General features: G+C 39.9%; 1 protein-coding gene across 5 annotated transcripts in view; it reads left to right on the top strand.

Annotated features, from left to right (window-relative positions):
* Positions 1-18057, top strand: part of acbd6 (acyl-CoA binding domain containing 6) — a 183064-nt gene that overhangs the window by 150418 nt on the left and 14589 nt on the right. For all 5 annotated transcript variants that reach the window (XM_072573528.1, XM_072573521.1, XM_072573525.1 and 2 more), the window contains one exon: positions 7908-7938. In XM_072573528.1, coding sequence (XP_072429629.1) covers positions 7908-7938 — 31 coding nt within the window. The remainder of the gene's footprint in view (positions 1-7907; positions 7939-18057) is intronic.

The raw sequence follows: 18057 nt of genomic DNA, 5'->3' as shown, positions 1-18057 counted from the left end.
AAACAAGACCCAAATGAAAGTAACCCTTCACCATGCATTACAGAAGCATTGCAATAAAAGAAAAAACGAGCAGCAGTGAATGTATATGAAGTTTTGTGACATATCCTTTTTATTAGTTGGAAATTTAAAATTGATGTACAGCTTTAAGTTTGATTTGTATTGTGTATATTAAGATGGGGATATGGGGCTTTAGTTTCGTTCTTGGTTGCTGTACTTGGGAGCTTGTCAGTTTGGAAGTTTGTTTATGTGCGTTTATTTGCAACTTCTAAAAGAAAGCCCTTGAGGTGAATATTTTGTTGTGTTGGCAAACAAGAAGAAATAATGGGCTGTGAGGAGTGCTATGACGCAGCAGGACAGAGACAGAAAAACAGCCATCCAGAAGGTCACAGAGTGTGCAGGCTTCTATCAGGAAGAACAAGTCTATATGGCAGCAAAGGTGCTATTACCTTAACTGTCTCCAAGGCAGTTAACCCATCTCTTCTGCACTTTTTCAGTCATGTCAGATTGATGGTGTAGCTCACACACTCTGCACATGTAAAATTGAGTGCAAAACAGCACGGAAGACCTGAATGTTTTGATAATCCACCTGTCTCTGTAGCATCCTGCAGCATGAGCCTTGGGGAATCACTGTATTCAAAGAGCAAAGAAAATGCACAGCCCAGGAACAGGCCCTTCGACTCTCCAAGCCTGTGCTGATCCAAATCCACTGTCTAAACCTCTCGCCCAATTCCTAAGAATCTGTACCCTTCTGCTCCCCACCTACTTATGCATCTGTCCAGACACACCTTAAATGAATTTACCATGCCTGCCTCTACTACCTCTGCTGGCAATGCATTCCAGGCACCTATCACACTCTGTGTGTAAAGTACTTTCCACCTGTATCCCCTTAAACTTTTCTCCTCTCGCCTTGAACGCGTGACCTCTTGTTATTGAATCCTTCACCCTGGCAAATCCACCCTGTCTATACCCTTCATGGTTTTGTAGACCTCAATCAGGTCCCCCCTCAATCTCCTTTTTTACAATGAAAACAATCATAACCTACTCAACCCCTCTTCATAACTAGCACCTTCCAAACCAGGCAACATCCTCATAAACCTTCTCTGCACCCTCTCCAAAGTGTCCACATCCTTTTGGTAATGTGGCAACCAGAACTGTACACAGTATTCTAAATGCGGCCGAACCAAAGCCTTGTACGATTTTAACATGACCTGCCAGCTCTTAGACTCAATACCCCATCCATTGAAGGCAAGCATGCCATATGCCTTCTTGATGACTCTATCCACCTGTGCAGCCACCTTCAGGGTACAATGGACCTGAACACCCAGATCTCTCTGCTCATCAACGTTTCTCAAGGCTCTTCCATTTACAGTATAGTTCCCTCTAGAATTAGACCTTCCAAAATGCATCACCTCACATTTGCCCGGATTGAACTCCATCTGCCACTTCTCCACCCAACTCTCCACTCTATCTATATTCTCCTATATTCTTTGACAGTCCTGTATGCTTTCTGCTACTCCACAAATCTTTGTGTCATCTGCAAACCTACTGATCAGACCACCAATGCCCTCTTCCAGATCATTTATGTATATCACAAACAACAGTGGCCTCAGCACTGATCCCTGTGGAACTGCACTGGTCACCTTTCTCCATTTTGAGAAACTCCCTTCAAATACCCACCTGTTCACCTTTCTCCTTTTTCAGAAACTCCCTCCAACTATCCACCTAGCTAGAACACCCTGCACACCATGTGACCTCACTTTCTCCATTAGTTTACCATAGGGAACCTTGTCAAATGCCTTACTGAAATCCATGTATATGACATTTACAGCCTTTCCTCCATCTATCAACTTTGTCACTTCCTCAAAGAGCTCTATTAAGTTGGGAAGGCACAATCTCCCCCACACAAAACCATGTTGCCTATCATTGATAAGCCCATTCTTTTACAGCTTCTCCACCACTGATGTCAGGTTCACTGGTCTGTAGTTACCTGGAATATCCCTACTACCCTTTTTGTACAAGGGGACAACATTAGCAACTCTCCAGTCTTCCGGCACTTCACCTGCAAAGAAATCTGTCAGGGCCCCAGCTATTTCCTCTCTCGCCGCCCTCAGCAACCTGGGATAGATCCCATCCGGTCCTGGGGATTTAGATTACTTACCGTGTAGAAACAGGGCCTTAGGTCTAACAAGTCCACACCAACCCTCTGAAGAGCAACCCACCCAGACCCATTCCCCTACATTTACCCCTTCACCTAACACTACGGGTAATTCACCTAACACTACTACATGACCAATTCACCTAACCTGCGGGAGGAAACCGGAGCACCCAGAGGAAACCCATGCAGACACGGGGAGAATGTGCAAACTCCACATAGACAGTTGCATGAGGCAGGAATTGAACCCGGGTCTCTGGCACTGTGAGGCAGCAGTACTAACCACTGTGCCACCATGCCGCCAATTTGTCCACCTTAATATCCTTTAGCCTACCCAATACATCCTCCCTCCTTATGTGAACGTGATCCAGAGTTAACAAGCCTCTATCTCTAATTTCAACATTCATCATGTCCCTCTCAGTGAACGCTGATATAAAGTAATCATTGGCAATCTCACCCATTTTCTCAGGTTTGACACACAACCTTCCTTCCTTATCCTTGAGTGGACCAACCCTTTATTTAGTTACCCTCTTGCTTCTTCCTCCAACTCTGGCCTCTTGTGCATCGTCCACTTCCTTTGTTCTATTATTGGCAACAGCACCATCAACCATTTAGGCCTTTGGCTTCAGAATGTACCTCCCAATGCTCCATTATGTGACTGTCCCTAACTCCTCCGTCAAGAGACTGCTTAGAATTTAGAACTTACTCTTTTAACAAGCCTTTGCACAAGGGCAGCACGGTGGCACAGTGGTTAGCACTGCTGCCTCACAGCGCCAGAGACCCGGGTTCAATTCCCGCCTCAGGCGACTGACTGTGTGGAGTTTGCATGTTCTCCCCGTGTCTGCGTGGGTTTCCTCCGGGTGCTCCGGTTTCCTCCCACACTCCAAAGATGTGCAGGTCAGGTGAATTGGCCATGCTAAATTGCCCGTAGTGTTAAGTAAGGGGTAGATGTAGATGTAGGGGTATGGGTGGGTTACGCTTCGGCGGGGCGGTGTGGACTTGTTGGGCCGAAGGGCCTGTTTCCACACTGTAAGTAATCTAAAAAAGTCTTAATTCATGTTTTTCCCATTTAAAATGTATTAGAGTAGCGCATCTTTGATTTAGTATAATCGATAAATAACAATATTGATTCTGTTTGCCTCCACTTTTTAAATTTATCTTGGTTTCTACATATGCAGTCTGTATTTTAAAGATACAACATTGGTCATTAACTCTCCTAGACTGTTTCGTACCTTCCACTAACCACTTCCCTCTTGCAACTTACCAACTTGCTGCTTTCTTCTCACAATTCTTCTCCTCACCACTTTTGCAACCTCCTACTCACTGTTTCCCTCTCATAGCCCTCCCACTCACTGTCTCTCCCTCGCAGCCCTCCCACTCACTGCTTCTCCCTCGCAGCCCTCCCACTCACTGCTTCTCCCTCGCAGCCCTCCCACTCACTGCTTCTCCCTCGCAGCCCTCCCACTCACTGCTTCTCCCTCGCAGTCCTCCCACTCACTGCTTCCCCCTTGCAGCCCTCCCACTCACTGCTTCTCCCTCGCAGTCCTCCCACTCACTGCTTCCCCCTTGCAGTCCTCCCACTCACTGCTTCCCCCTTGCAGTCCTCCCACTCACTGCTTCTCCCTCACAGTCCTCCCACTCACTGCTTCTCCCTCGCAGTCCTCCCACTTCCTCCCACTCACTGCTTCCCCTTCGCAGTCCTCCCACTCACTGCTTCCCCCTCGCAGTCCTCCCACTCAATGCTTCTCTCTCCAACCTGTATCACAGGTTCATGATACATTCTTTTTATTTTGTGGAAAATTCTAAAATTGACATAATCATTTACAGCTTTAAGTTTGATTATTATGTATATTAAGAAGAGGATACTTTTTATAGTTTCATTTTTAACTTTTATACTTACGTGCAGGTCAATTTGGAAATTTGTTTACATACTTAATTGAGACTTTTACAAGAAACAGAGAAAAAATGGACTGTAAGGAGTCCTGTGACACAACAAGACAGAGACACAAATTTCCTTTTAGGAAAACAGGGCCATCCAGAAGGTCATGGAGTATGCTGACTTCTGTAAGAGAGAATGGTGTATGGAAGCAAAGGTGCTATTAGGGTAACAGTCTTCAAGGCAGTTTGCATTGAAAAGAAGTTCTGGCTGTCTTGAAAATCATTAGGAACAATGAAACTGGAGTAGGCCATTCAGCCACTATTGAGTGAGATCATAGCTGATCTGAGGCTTAGCTCCATAGACCTGCCTTTGGCCCGTATCCTTTGCTTAATGCCTTTGGCTAACAAAAAAAAATTGATTTAAAGTTAACAACCAATCCAGCATCCACTGCCATTTGTGGAAAAGTTACAAACATCCACCACCCTTTGTGTGCAGTAGTGCTCTCTGACATCTCTCCTGAATAGTCTGGCTTTAATTCTCAGACTATGTTCGCTAGTTGTAGAATCTCCAACCAGTGGAAATAGTTTATCTTTCCCTACCCTGTCTTTTCCTGTTGATATTTAATCTGATCATTCCTTAACCTTCCAAATTCTGTACAATCTCTCCTCATAACGTAACCCCTGAGTCTAAGGATCATTCTTTTAAACTTATGTTTTATTAAAAGAAAAACTCCAGAAACAAAGGTCTTTAAGGTGTCGCAAGAGGAAGACACCATCCAAGGCATGGGTTTAAGGAACACATGTTAAGGAGTAAGTGAACTGTGTTAACAGTTTGTTCAAGGGTCTCCAGAACAGATGTTAACTAAAGAAGATAGTGTTGAGTGCAAGTTAATAGAGCCATGCCCTCTGAAGAAGGGAATTTAAAGTAAAACAGTGAGGTTTGAATTATTGTAAGAATGTTATTGAGGGTAAAATGATTGAACTTTTATTTCTGCTATTTGTAATTTTACTTTGTGTGTACTAATCTTTGATGTTCTTCATCAAAAGTACATTGGCAGCCTCTTATGAATACGTTCAGTGACTGACCACCTACATTTTAAAAAAAACATTGCAACAAAGTAAAATGTGTGGTCTGTCAAACCAGGTTTCATTTTGGGAAATGATGTACCCAGAATTGCCATCAGCTGACATCATAACAAAGTTAGGGTTCTTGGATTCAAATTCATTTGAATTTTATAAATTTTACATTTTAAGAAATTGTTAACATTTTTAAACTTGCTGTTGTGAAGTATGTTACATGGTTAGAGTTTCAAAATGGCTCTGACTCTATTACATAGAGGTCTTTGGGAACAAAAATGTAACAGTTAAAATATTATTTTAAAATCTTTGACAACTGTTATACTAAGAGTGTCAGTGGATAGATTGAAAGTAGAAATAACATCTTGATCATGTGTGTTGAGATGTTTAAATTAATTATTCAGCATTTAGTATTGAAAATTAATGCGTCCTTGCTGGGATTAGCACTGATAAGATACTGTTAGAAATTTTTTAAAAAAACTTTAATTGGAAGAAAAAGAGATGAGAATAGCAATGCTAAGGAAGAAAAAGGAGAAAAACATGGAAATTAAGGAGGCTTCATTTGGCAAGAGAAAAAGAATAAAGAAAAATCGAGATGAGGGAGAAAATGAAAGGAAATTTTAAATACTTTGAATTCCAAATAAATCAGATGCATCAACATTAGAGTAAAGGAAAAAGAAAGAGGTAATAGCTCAAAGGAGGATTCTGCTTCCATTGAAGGGCTTAATTAAACCAGAAAGCTCCTTTTAATACCTAAATTTACAAAGCATGAAATTGGAAGATGTATCACTGTATTTGAAAAAATTGTTGTGAAGTTGAACTCTTGTAAAAGATTTGAACAGCTTTGAATGTGTAAGCCAGTTTGTTAGAAAAACAATCTGCAGGTTTTGAAGCTTGTCAATTACAATTTAAGACTGTAAGAAACGCAATCAAACATTTGTAGAATTTACAAGAGGAAAAGAAATGCTTTGGGATCAGTGCCTTCAATCACTGTAATTAGAAAAAATAATAATTTAAAATGTGAAGGAAATCATAATTATGGCAGTATTCTGAAATATTCTGGATAACCTGAAGACTTATTCAGATGAGTGTCAGATTTTATACATCTGAAGAACAGCAGTTCTTATGGAAAGCAATTATATCTGACTGTCTGTTACATGTGGGGAAATGGTCATATGGGAATCATAAGGAAATATGATATGAAGCAATCAATGGATGTTAAATTAATAACGGAGAAAAGGTAAATAAAGAAAGTAACTTGCTTCTATTTTGATAAGATTAGACATATTAAAGCTAATTGCTGCAAGTTAAATAGAGGATCTAGGAGTGATAGGAATGCTAAAAGAATTTGTTGTAGGTAGCAAGGTGTTTCTTCTACTACCTGTCTCTGAGGAACCATTGCAAGCAAGTTTCACTTGAACTTATCAAATCAACAAGGAATTCTGGTGTGAATTATGTAGGGATTCGAGAGATGCATGTGACCAATGAGGAGTTTGGGAGAGGGATGCGATCAACGAGGGGGTAAGGAGAGGGTTGTGACCATCATGGGATGGTAGAGGGTTGTGACCATCCAGGGGATGGGAGAGGGTTGTGACCATCCAGGGGATGGGAGAGGGTTGTGACCAGCCAGGGGATGGGAGGGGGTTGTGACCATCCAGGGGATGGGAGAGGGTTGTGACCATCCAGGGGATGGGAGAGGGTTGTGACCAGCCAGGGGATGGGAGGGGGTTGTGACCATGAAAAGAAAGCAACCACTGAACAGGTAAGGTTAGGGAAGTGATTAGTGAGGGGATCAGGATGGAAAATGGGCAGATAGTAAATAGTATTTGGATTTCTGTGTCAGTTCAGTTCAAGGTCACGTAGACTTTTTAAATCCAGTTTAAGAATATACTACAGTCTTATTACATCTCTTCATATGGGAACATGATTTTTCATTTAGCAAACTTTCATTTTACATGCTGTTTTACAGGAACACATCAGGAATGTGAAACGAGGGATATCTGTGTATCATTTATCCATTTAGTTTGATAATGGTCAAGCAAAGTGCATTGGGACATGTTAAGACTAAGTTACTGTGTAAATGTAGATTGTTCGTGTTTTGTAAATATAAGCATCCTAACTCAGGATAGCGGGTTAGTTTAGCTAGTTTTATCGATCATCAAGCTGATCGAGTTTAGAGTTGAGAACGAAACATTTATTACGCATGGATCTTAATGTCACCACTGAATATTCCAAAGCCAGGCTCAAACACAGTTGGATATGTAGTGAGATTTCCCTTCCACTGTCCCAAAATATTGCTAAGTTCAGCCTCAGGAACAGTATTCCTTACTGTTACATTTTTCAACCTGTGATTCATCGATATTTTCTATCAATGGGAGAAATGATCCCAGAAAGTAGTATTCCCACTGTTCCCAGGATTTTCTCATGCAAATGTGTAGTAGTCAGGCTGAAAATGCAACTTCCAATAATTATAAAGGTTGTCACAAATTGCTTACATGATCAATTTTTTCCTGCACCATTAGGATCTGGGTTTGGATTGCTCTAAAAGTTCATGTATTCCCTTTATAGCCAACCGGGGAGATTTCTATTCTTAATTTGAAGCCACATCCCAGAAGTTAAAAGCCAATGGATTAATACTGGCCACGTGCCAGGCCTATTGAATATTAACTCCAGATTTAGCAAGCATCATAAAGTCATACCATGTCTTCATTATTATTCCTATATGAACATTCATTACATGATCCGCATTTATCTGATGATGGAAATGGTCCATAATGATTATTTTCTCTTCTAATTGCAGGACAGTGAAGGACAGACAGCTTTGCATTATGGTAAGCTTGTCAGCTTGACTTTATAAGTTATGCTCCATTGTAAAAAAAAAAAAATTTTACCAGATTTTGAAATAGGGTGTTGATCATTTCAACCACAGCTTCAGTTGTTGACTATCTCCAAGTCATAACTTTGGGACACAGATGGTTACAATGACAAATAAACTGTGAGATAAGGGTGACATCAGTACATCCAGGTCCTTCCTCAGCCCACTTTGTGTTACCTGCTGCAATCCTCTTATCTTTTCCTTTTGTTGCAAATGAAAAAAAATGGATAGCCAACCTGAAAATGGTTCAAGTAGGTTTCTTTCTCTTTCTGTGGAATAGCTGATGATTCTGCATTTTCCCCCATGTACCCACTAGAGAGAAAATATACCAGCTCTATTACATTACAATGATAAATGATATCAAGCACAATTATACAGCAAACTTTTGTTTTAACCAGCACCTTATAAACTGGCACACTTGATAAATTGACAAAACTTATGTCCTTCAAATACCATGAAGTTTACTGTATTATTCTATTTAATTATAATAGTTTTAAAAAATGTATTTACCTCAATGTTAATATGCATGTTTTTCAATTGAATGGCAACACAAAATATCAATAGTTGATTAAAGTTTGGTCAATTTCTCCTCAAATACTGCAAGCTACTGCAATGTCAGAGTAGACAGTTGAGTGTGCGAGTGAGAACGCTCTCTGCAAGCAACTTTTATTTAAGGCAATGTTTCATCATTATTTAAGTAATTTATGCTCTAAATAAAGTATAATGGAGATGTGTATACCCCCTGCCTTACGTTTCCATTACTTAGTGTGTGTTTTTACATTGATTATGTGGACCACTTGATTATCTGGAATATTTGATCAATTGGCACACTCCTGGTCCCATAGGTGCAAGTTATTAAAAGGTATACTTTCCTTTGATGCACCTCCACAGTGAATATGAGATTGCTTACATTGTATTGTCTGGTTACATCATCAAGGTAAATTTATATGCATAGCTCACTTGTATTTGCAAATTATTTTCTGGCATTAGTGTGTGGGGGATGAGGAAGAGAAGATTGAATTATTATCTTCACCTACTTAATTAATTTGCTTACACCTCTTAAAATTTGTTTCCATGTAAGAGTACTATGGTACAGCTTAGTTTCAAAATGATTTGAACCCTAATCTTCTAGGGCTTATCTTCACTTTCCTCCAAGTGTTTAAATTTCCATAGATTCAAGATTTAATTTACCCACCGGGACTTGCCTGACTCCTCCTCCACAACTCTTCCTTCAATGACAATGACTCTGTATGGTCCTGCTTCACACAAAATCAGGTTTTTGTGCTGAAACAGTATCAGAAACAGCTAGGCTGTGTATTCATTACAGTGACCTCTGGTGCCTTATTCCTGAATTCTGTCCTTCAATCGTCTAAAACCCAAAGGGAAATATTCTACATCAATACATCCTGAAATTCATAACCATTCTGAAATTCATCCAAAACATCCCTGCATTTGTTAGGCTTGGGTCCTGTTTATATCCATTTTTTTAAAAAAGTGAGCAGATGGATTGGATTGAAGGGGAGAATCTGAAATGCCATTGAGGTTGATTTTCAGTTGTATTGGAAGTAGGGAAGCATTGTGTCAGTAGCACTAATTAATACTGTTGAGAGACGATGAAGAATTTCAAAACAACGCAGTCAGGATCTTGAGAAGTAGAAATTAACTATAAGAACATGTACCAACAGGTGGTGATTCACTTCAACACCCCACCCTAAAAATATGGAAACTGAAATAAAGAAATCTCTAAACCAAACAATAGAGAAGTTTTCAAGTAACTGTTTCCAGAATCAGTGGGTTGTACCAGTGTTCCAGGAAACTTTCATTCTCTTTGTTGCACTTGTGCTTATTATAGACTTTATATTTTTTGGCTGCTTTCCTCAAAATTCAGATTGTAGTGAATTCACTGTCTTTTTAGACACACATTTATTTTGACAATATTCAATTCTTTAACATTTATTTTGTTGGAAGTTCTGGGATTTTTCAAATCCATCCAATTTACCAAGTTGATTTTGTTTTCACTTCAAACAAATTGATGGCATTGATGGATTTTCCTTACTGCCCCTTTATATCTCAGAGAGTACCTATGATCTCAGACGTAAGCTGAATGTCACCCATAGAAACGTTTAGTTTTTCTCTTTCTGTTTCTCCCACTGGCAAACAGCTGCTTTGACTTTCTCTTTTACTAATTGAGAATTTTCCCCAATTTACTTGGGATAGTCATTTAACTAAAAATAACTTTTTTTAAAAAAAAGGCTTGAAATCTGGATAGTTGAATTTGAGTTTTTTTTTAACTGCCAAAGCTTAAAAAATTGGACCTGAATCATTGCAGGGGATGCAGTGCTGCTACACTGCCTGTTCCCCAGCACAAAAAAAGGCCATTCCTGCCCATTGATACAATTGTGATAGGGACAAGTGCTTGTCAATACTTTATTATTTTTAAAGATTGCTGATTATAACATTGGAACCTTGGATGTGTTATGAATGTTTAAAATTTGCAAAGATCTACGAGAGAATGATACACTTTACAGATTTCCCAGAGTGAGGCTGCTGTACTCAACCACTTTGATGTTCGCAAATGCATGGAAGGCTTGGCATCAAATCTGCCTTCTATACATAGCAGATTTTGTTGTCAGACTAGTATGCTTCAGTGATCTTCTATCATGTACGTAAAGACATCTGTATAGGCTTATAGGACTCAAGTGTCAACTAGACATATTACTCTCCTTGTCAATATATTGTGTTTTTGAGAATTTCCTCGTCCTGCTATTGATTTATACACAGTGCTTATACACCCCTAAGATGTAACCAACTGGCAGTCATGCAAACTTCTCTTATTCAAAGAGGAAACCAATTAATGTAAATGTAAGCTTAAGGCAGAGAAAGGTTTGAGTGAAAAATTATGATAAATTTTATACTTTATTTTGCATGGTGAACTCTATTGGGATATTACAGTCCTTTGAAGGTCCCCTCGGGATCTGACTCCCCTCCCTTTGCTTGAGTTACAGCTGAGTTTGACAACAGTCTTTAAAACTGACAGTTCGACTTATTACACATGACGTCAAACACATTGTATTGGCATGCAATGCAGCTGAACTTGTTAGTGGTTGAGATTAAGTCAGGCTACTTACTGAGAGACATTCAGTATGTTACTGAATGTAGGTTCAAGCATACACTTAATTATCTTCTATGAAAATAAAAATTTATTTCAAGGCCATGGATCATTTGTCTTTTTTTTGGTTCTGTAATCATAAATATCAAAGTTAATGTTTGCTACTTATTAATTTGTAGAATAATTATATCAATAAAGAAAGAGTTAACTTTATTTAGCATTTTTCACAGATCTGGGACATCGGTTGAATGTTTTAAAGCCAGTTGAATACTTATAAAATGCTGTCATTTTTGAAACATGAGAAACATGCCTACCAATCTGTGCACAGTACGATCCCACAACAGAAGCATACCCACCAATGATGGATCAGGATTACACAAATAGACAGAATTGGAGGAATATAGAGATCAGAAGGTTGCAGGGTTGCCAGAGGTTAGAGATGGGGAAGAGCAAAATGATTAGGCAATTTGAAATTAAGGATGTGAATTTTAAAATCAAGGCATTGGCAGACTAAGAGTCAATGTGGATGTCAGCGAGCCCCAAGGCTATTTGGTAAACATGGCTTGGTGTGAGTAAGGATATAGGCAGCAGTGTTTTTAATGAACTCAGGTTTCTGCACATTGGAAGATGAGAGGCTAACAGGGGAACATAAGATTAGGCAACGCTAGAGATAACAAAGATATGGATGAGGGTGTCAGCAACAAATGAGCTGAGCCAGTCATGGAGTTGGTTAAGGTAATCAGGCTCAATGATGGTGTACATCTATGCTCAGTACCTTGTCTCATCCAATTATGACACTCAATCACTAATAGTATGGCTCAGCTTCAGACAGTTGCCTGGAATTTGTGCTTATGTTCATATTTTAGATTACCTCTTCCAACTTTGTAATGGACATTGTACTTGTAATTCTTTCCTCCACCAATTTATATATTCAGTGTCAATTATAAATGTGCACCTAGAAATGTATAATGCAGTGTAGATGGTAATATTTTATATGTCTATCGTAATACATTTTAGGTGCTGAATGTGATTTCCTCGAATTCCAGGAGCAGCAATTACTGTTTTATATACTGTTGCATTGTTTTGGAACTTTGGAAAAAAAAGTCAAAACAATAGCAGTTTTAAAAAGGGAAACAGACAAAGGAAACACATGGTGAGGTCAGTGCAGGAGAGAGAGAGAGAAAGAAAGAAACTGACACTGCCTTTGCTGTTTGAATTCATGTATCGCTGGACATCAGAGTGCATCTGGGAAAATTAACAAACAGTGAAATTCACAACTAATCTTGGAGGAACTGTTGGGCGAAGTTCACAACACAGAATCAGATAAGTTAATGATTGTTTTAAGTGGACTACATAAATTCTGCAGTAGTGAGTAGAGTGGGTTCTTTCTTGATTATATTTTATTGGAGATATGTCTCTTGATTAAACTTAAAATATAAGCCATAACTATTAATTTAACCTGGGGCAGTGTTTGTAGAGGAATAAGACGGTGTTAATTTCTGGGTCTGTAGATTGTGAAAGAGCAAAAATGGCCTTTAGTAGAGTGATATGTACTTCTTGTCAGATGTGGGAGTTTAAAGAGAGTTTAAGGGTTACTGTGGATTATATCTGCCATAAATGCTGTTGGTTGCGAATCTTATCAGATTGAGTGGATCGGTTGGAGAGACAGTCAAAAGCAATGAGGAATTTGCGACAGCAACAGTATGTGATGGACAGCTGTTAAAGGAAGGGGGGAATGCCTCAGATACAGTCACATAGATGGGTTAACTCCAGGAAAGGTAAGAGAGGTAGGCAGCTAATGCAGGAGTCTTTTGTGGCTATCCCCATTTCAAACAGGTATGCTGTTTTGGAAAATGATGGGGTGATGGATTCTCAGGGGAGCGTAGCATGAACAGCCAAGTTTCTGGTATTGAGACTGGTTCTAATGCAACAAGGCGTACGTCAGGTTCCAAGAGATCAATTGTGTTAGGGGATTCTCTAGTCCGAGGTACAGACTGACGTTTCTGTGGCCAGCAGTGAAAAAGCAGAATGGTGTGTTGCCCCACCTGGTGCCAGGATCAAGGATGCCTCAGAGAGGGTGCAGAATATTCTCACGGGGGAGAGGGGCCAGCAAGAGGTCATTGTACACATTGGAACCAACGACATAGGAAGGGAGAAGTTTGAGATTCTGAAAGGAGATTAGAAAGTTAGGCAGGAATTTAAAAAGGAGATCCTCGAGAGTAGTAATATCTGGATTACTCCCAGTGCTACGAGCTAGTGAGGGCAGGAATAGGAGGATAGAGCAGATGAATGCATGGCTGAGGAGCTGATGTATGGGAGAAGGATTCACGTTTTTGGATCATTGGAATCTCTTTTGGGGGAGAAGTGACCAGTACAAGGAGGATGGATTGCACCAAAATTGGAAGGCGACCATTATACTGGCAGGGAAATTTGCTGGAGCTGCTCAGGAGAATTTAAACTAGTAAGGTGGGAGGATGGGATCCAGGGAGATAGTGAGGAAAGAGATCAATCTGAGACTGGTACAGTTGAGAACAGAAGTGAGTCAAACAATCAGGGCAGGCAGGGACAAGGTAGGACTAATAAATTAAACTGCATTTATTTCAATGCAAGGGGCCTAACTGGGAAGGCAGATTAACTTAGAGTATGGTTAGGAACATGGGACTGGGATATCATAGCAATTACGGAAACATGGAAAAGGATGATCACCTTATTGGGATTGTATTATAGACCCCCTAATCGTCAAAGGGAAATTGAGAAACAAACTTGTAAAGAGATCTCAGCTATCTGTAAGAATAATAGTGTAGTTATGGTAGGGGATTTTAACTTTCCAAACATAAACTAGGACTACCATAGTGTTAAGGGTTTAGATGGAGAGGAATTTGTTAAGTGTGTACAAGAAAACTTTCTGATTCAGTATGTGGATGTACCTACTAGAGAAGATGCAAAACTTGACCTACTCTTGGGAAACAAGGCAGGGCAGGTGACTGAAGTGTCAGTGGGGGAGCACTTTGGGGCCAGCGACCATAATTCTATTTGTTTTAGTAATGGAAAAGGATAGACCAGATCTAAAAGTTGAAGTTCGAAATTGGAGAAAGGCCAATTTCGACGGTATTAGGCAAGAACTTTTGAAAGCTGATTGGAGGCAGATATTTGCAGGTAAAGGGACGGCTGGAAAATGGGAAACCTTCAGAAATGAGATAACAAGAATCCAGAGAAAGTATATTCAGTATCCAGAGAAAGTTAAGGTGAAAGGAAAGGCTGGTAGGTACAGAGAATGCTGGATGACTAAAGAAATTGAGGGTTTGATTAAGAAAAAAGAAGGAAGCATATGTAAGGTAAAGACAGGATAGATCGAGTGAATCCTCAGAAGAGTATAAAGGCAGTAGGAATATACTTAAGAGGGAAATCAGGAGGGCAAAAAGGAGACATTAGATAGCTTTGGCAAATAGAATTAAGGAGAATCCAAAGGGTTTTTACAAATACATTAAGGACAAAAGGGTAACTAGGGAGAGAATAGAGCCTTTGTGTTGAGCCACAGAAAATACGGGAGATACTAAATGAGTATTTTACATCAGTATTTATTGTGGAAAAGGATATAGAAGATATAGACTGTAGGGAAATAGATGGTGACACCTTGCAAAATGTCTAAATTACAGAGGAGGAAGTGCTGGATGTTTTGGAATGCATAAAGGTGGATACGTTTCCAGGACCTGATCAGGTGTACCCTAGAACTCTGTGGGAAGCTGGAGAAGTGATTGCTGGGCCTCTTGCTAAGATATTTGTATCCATAGTCACAGGTGAGGTGCCAGAAGACTTGAGGTTGGCTAACGTGATGCTACTGTTTAAGAAGGGTGGTAAGGACAAGCCAGGGAACTACAGACCAGTGAGCCTGATGTCAGTAGTGGGCAAGTTGTTGGAGGAAATCCTGAGAGACAGGATGTACATGTATTTGGAAAGACACGGACTGATTAGGGACAGTCAACATGGCTTTGTCTGTGGGAAATAATGTCTCACAAACTCGATTGAGTTTTTTGAAGAAGTAACAAAGAGGATTGATGAGGGCCGAGCAGTAGATGTGATCGATATGGACTTCAGTAAGGCATTTGATATGATTCCCCATGGGAGACTGATTAGCCAGGTTAGATCTCACGGAATAACAGGGAGAACTAGCCATTTGGATACAGAACTGGCTCAAAGGTAGAGGGACAGAGGGTGGTGGTGGAAGGTTGTTTTTCAGACTAGAGGCCTGTGACCAGTGGAGTGCCACAAAGATCGGTGCTAGGCCCTCTACTTTTTGTCATTTACATAAATGATTTGGCTGCAAGCATAAGAGGTACAGTTAGTAAGTTTGTAGATGACACCACAATTGGAAATGTAATGGACAGCGAAGAGGGTTACCTCAGATTGCAACAGGATCTTGACCAGATGGGCCAATGGGCTGAGAGGTGGCAGATGGAGTTTAATTCAGATAAATGCGAGGTGCTGCATTTTGGGAAAGCAAATCTTAACAGGACTTATACACTTAATGGTAAGGTCCTAGGGAGTGTTACTGAACAAAGAGACCTTGGAGTGCAGGTTCACAGCTCCCTGAAAGTGGAGTCGCAGGTAGATAGGATAGTGAAGAAGGCGTTTGGTATGCTTTCCTTTATTGGTCAGAGCATTGAGTACAGGAGTTGGGAGGTCATGTTGCAGCTGTACAGGACATTGGTTAGGCCACTGTTGGAATATTGCGTGCAATTCTGGTCTCCTTCCTGTCAGAAAGATGTTGTGAAACTTGAAAGGGTTCAGAAAAGATTTATAAGCATGTTGCCACGGTTGGAGGATTTGAGCTACAGGGAGACGTTGAACAGGCTGGGGTTGTTTTCCCTGGAGCGTCGGAGGCTGAGGGGTGACCATATAGAGGTTTACAAAATTGAGGGGCATGAATAGGGTAAATAGACAAAGTCTTTTCCTTGGGATCGGGGAGTCCAGAACTAGAGGGCATAGATTTAGGGTGAGAGGGGAAAGATATAAAAAGGAACTAAGGGGCAACTTATTCACACAGTTGATGGTATGTGTATGGAATAAGCTGCCAGAGGAAGTGGTGGAGGCTGGTACAATTGCAACATTTAAGAGGCATTTAGATGGGTGTATGAATAGGAAGGGTTTGGAGGGATATGGACCGGGTGCTGGCAGGTGGGACTAGATTGGGTTGGGATATCTGGTCAGCATGGACGGATTGGACCGAAGGGTCTGTTCCCATGCTGTACATCTCTATGACTCTAAGTATGAGATATCAAATGAAATCCTTAAATGAGTGATCTGTTATTTACTGTATAGATTCTACAATTATGCTTGGTAAATATTGATTCTAAACAGTGATCTCTAAGAATTTGCCATCAATCCCTGCTAAAAGTCCAATGTGCAGGAAATTGCTAACTCTCACTGGTGTAACACACTGAAAAGGCTCTTCAGTTCCCTGAGTCATCACAAAAGTTACAGACTTATGCAGGATTCTGCAACTTAACTGACTTTCAGACCTAGCTTGACAGAAAACACAGACCAGGTTTCTCTAGTTAACAAGAATAGCTATTTATTACAATTAAATAGACTCTCACCACAGGTAAACTATTATGAACCATTTGTAAACATGACAGTTGAACGTAGAGTTAACAGAGTTTCAAACAAGCATTTACAGAAAAACAACAAACACAGACCAAATGCTTAACTTCAGAAGCAATCATCCCAACACCCACAAACGGAGCTGCATCAGGACATTATTTCAACGAGCTACATCACACTGCAGCACCCAAGAACTACAAACAGCAGAAACAAAAATCTCTACAATGTTTTCAAGAAAAACGGATACTCAATAAACACAATCTGCTGATTCCTCAGAAACAAACCCAAACGAGCAGACAGAACGCAACCAAAAACTATAGCCATATTACCTGACATCAAAGACATATCAGAAATGACTTCCAGTCTACTCAGGCCCCTTGGCATCATGGTAGCCCACAAACCTACCAAAACACTTAAACAGCGACTAATTAACCTAAAGGACCCATTAGGTACTACCAGCAAAACTAAGGTAATTTTCAAAATACCATGCAAGAACTATAAAAAATACTACATTGGACAAACAATGTACATGTAGAATGTAGATTTTAATCTACATGATTCTAATCTACAATCTAATCTAATTCTACATGAATGCATTCATGTGGAACTCTGAGCTCAAAAACTCCATGAATTTATGTAAAACTCTGTTATCTCACTTTTTAGATTAGAATCAATCTAAACATCATGGCATAGACAGAGAACACAGGGGGCCAACACCTTCAACATATTGTCTGGCTATTTCCATTGTTAACAGCTAACCCGAGAATGCAACTTTTGTTAAAAAAAGGTTTTGTGATTTACACATGAAAGAAGTGAAACTATCACTGTATTCTAACAGATGAAAGGCTTAACAGACAATCAGTTTTTCAATGTATAATTTCAGTTACATCACACTGTAAATTTTTTGCTCTAAATTCTGTGTGTTAGGATTGAGGCCTCCACTACCACCTGATGAAGGAGTGCCGCTCTGAAAGCTAGTGTGCTTCCAACTAAACCTGTTGGACTATAACCTGGTGTTGTGTGATTTTTAACTTTGTACAATGAGTTTGGTTACTTCAGTCAGATTACTTCCTTTCAAAATATGTAGCAGTCCTTGGTTTGAAAACAAGTGTTTTCATATTCTCGTCCACAATCAAAAATACAGAAAAATAAAGATTCAATCTTTATGCATTCTTAAAATGTTTGTGCATTTGTTGTTAGTACTGACAACCTTAAAATCATAAGGGTTATGAGCAGTAGGTGTGGGGAGAAACTGTTCCAATTGATGGAAGGATTGAGAGACAGATGACAATCATTTAAGGTACATCGCAAGGGTGACAGCAGAGATAGGAAAAAATAAACATTTTTGCCAAGTCGTTAAAATCT

Source organism: Chiloscyllium punctatum, chromosome 7 (assembly GCF_047496795.1).
Source record: "Chiloscyllium punctatum isolate Juve2018m chromosome 7, sChiPun1.3, whole genome shotgun sequence".
Classification (NCBI taxonomy): domain Eukaryota; kingdom Metazoa; phylum Chordata; class Chondrichthyes; order Orectolobiformes; family Hemiscylliidae; genus Chiloscyllium; species Chiloscyllium punctatum.
Note: the sequence above shows the minus strand (reverse complement) of the source record. Positions and strands in the feature narration are given on the sequence as shown.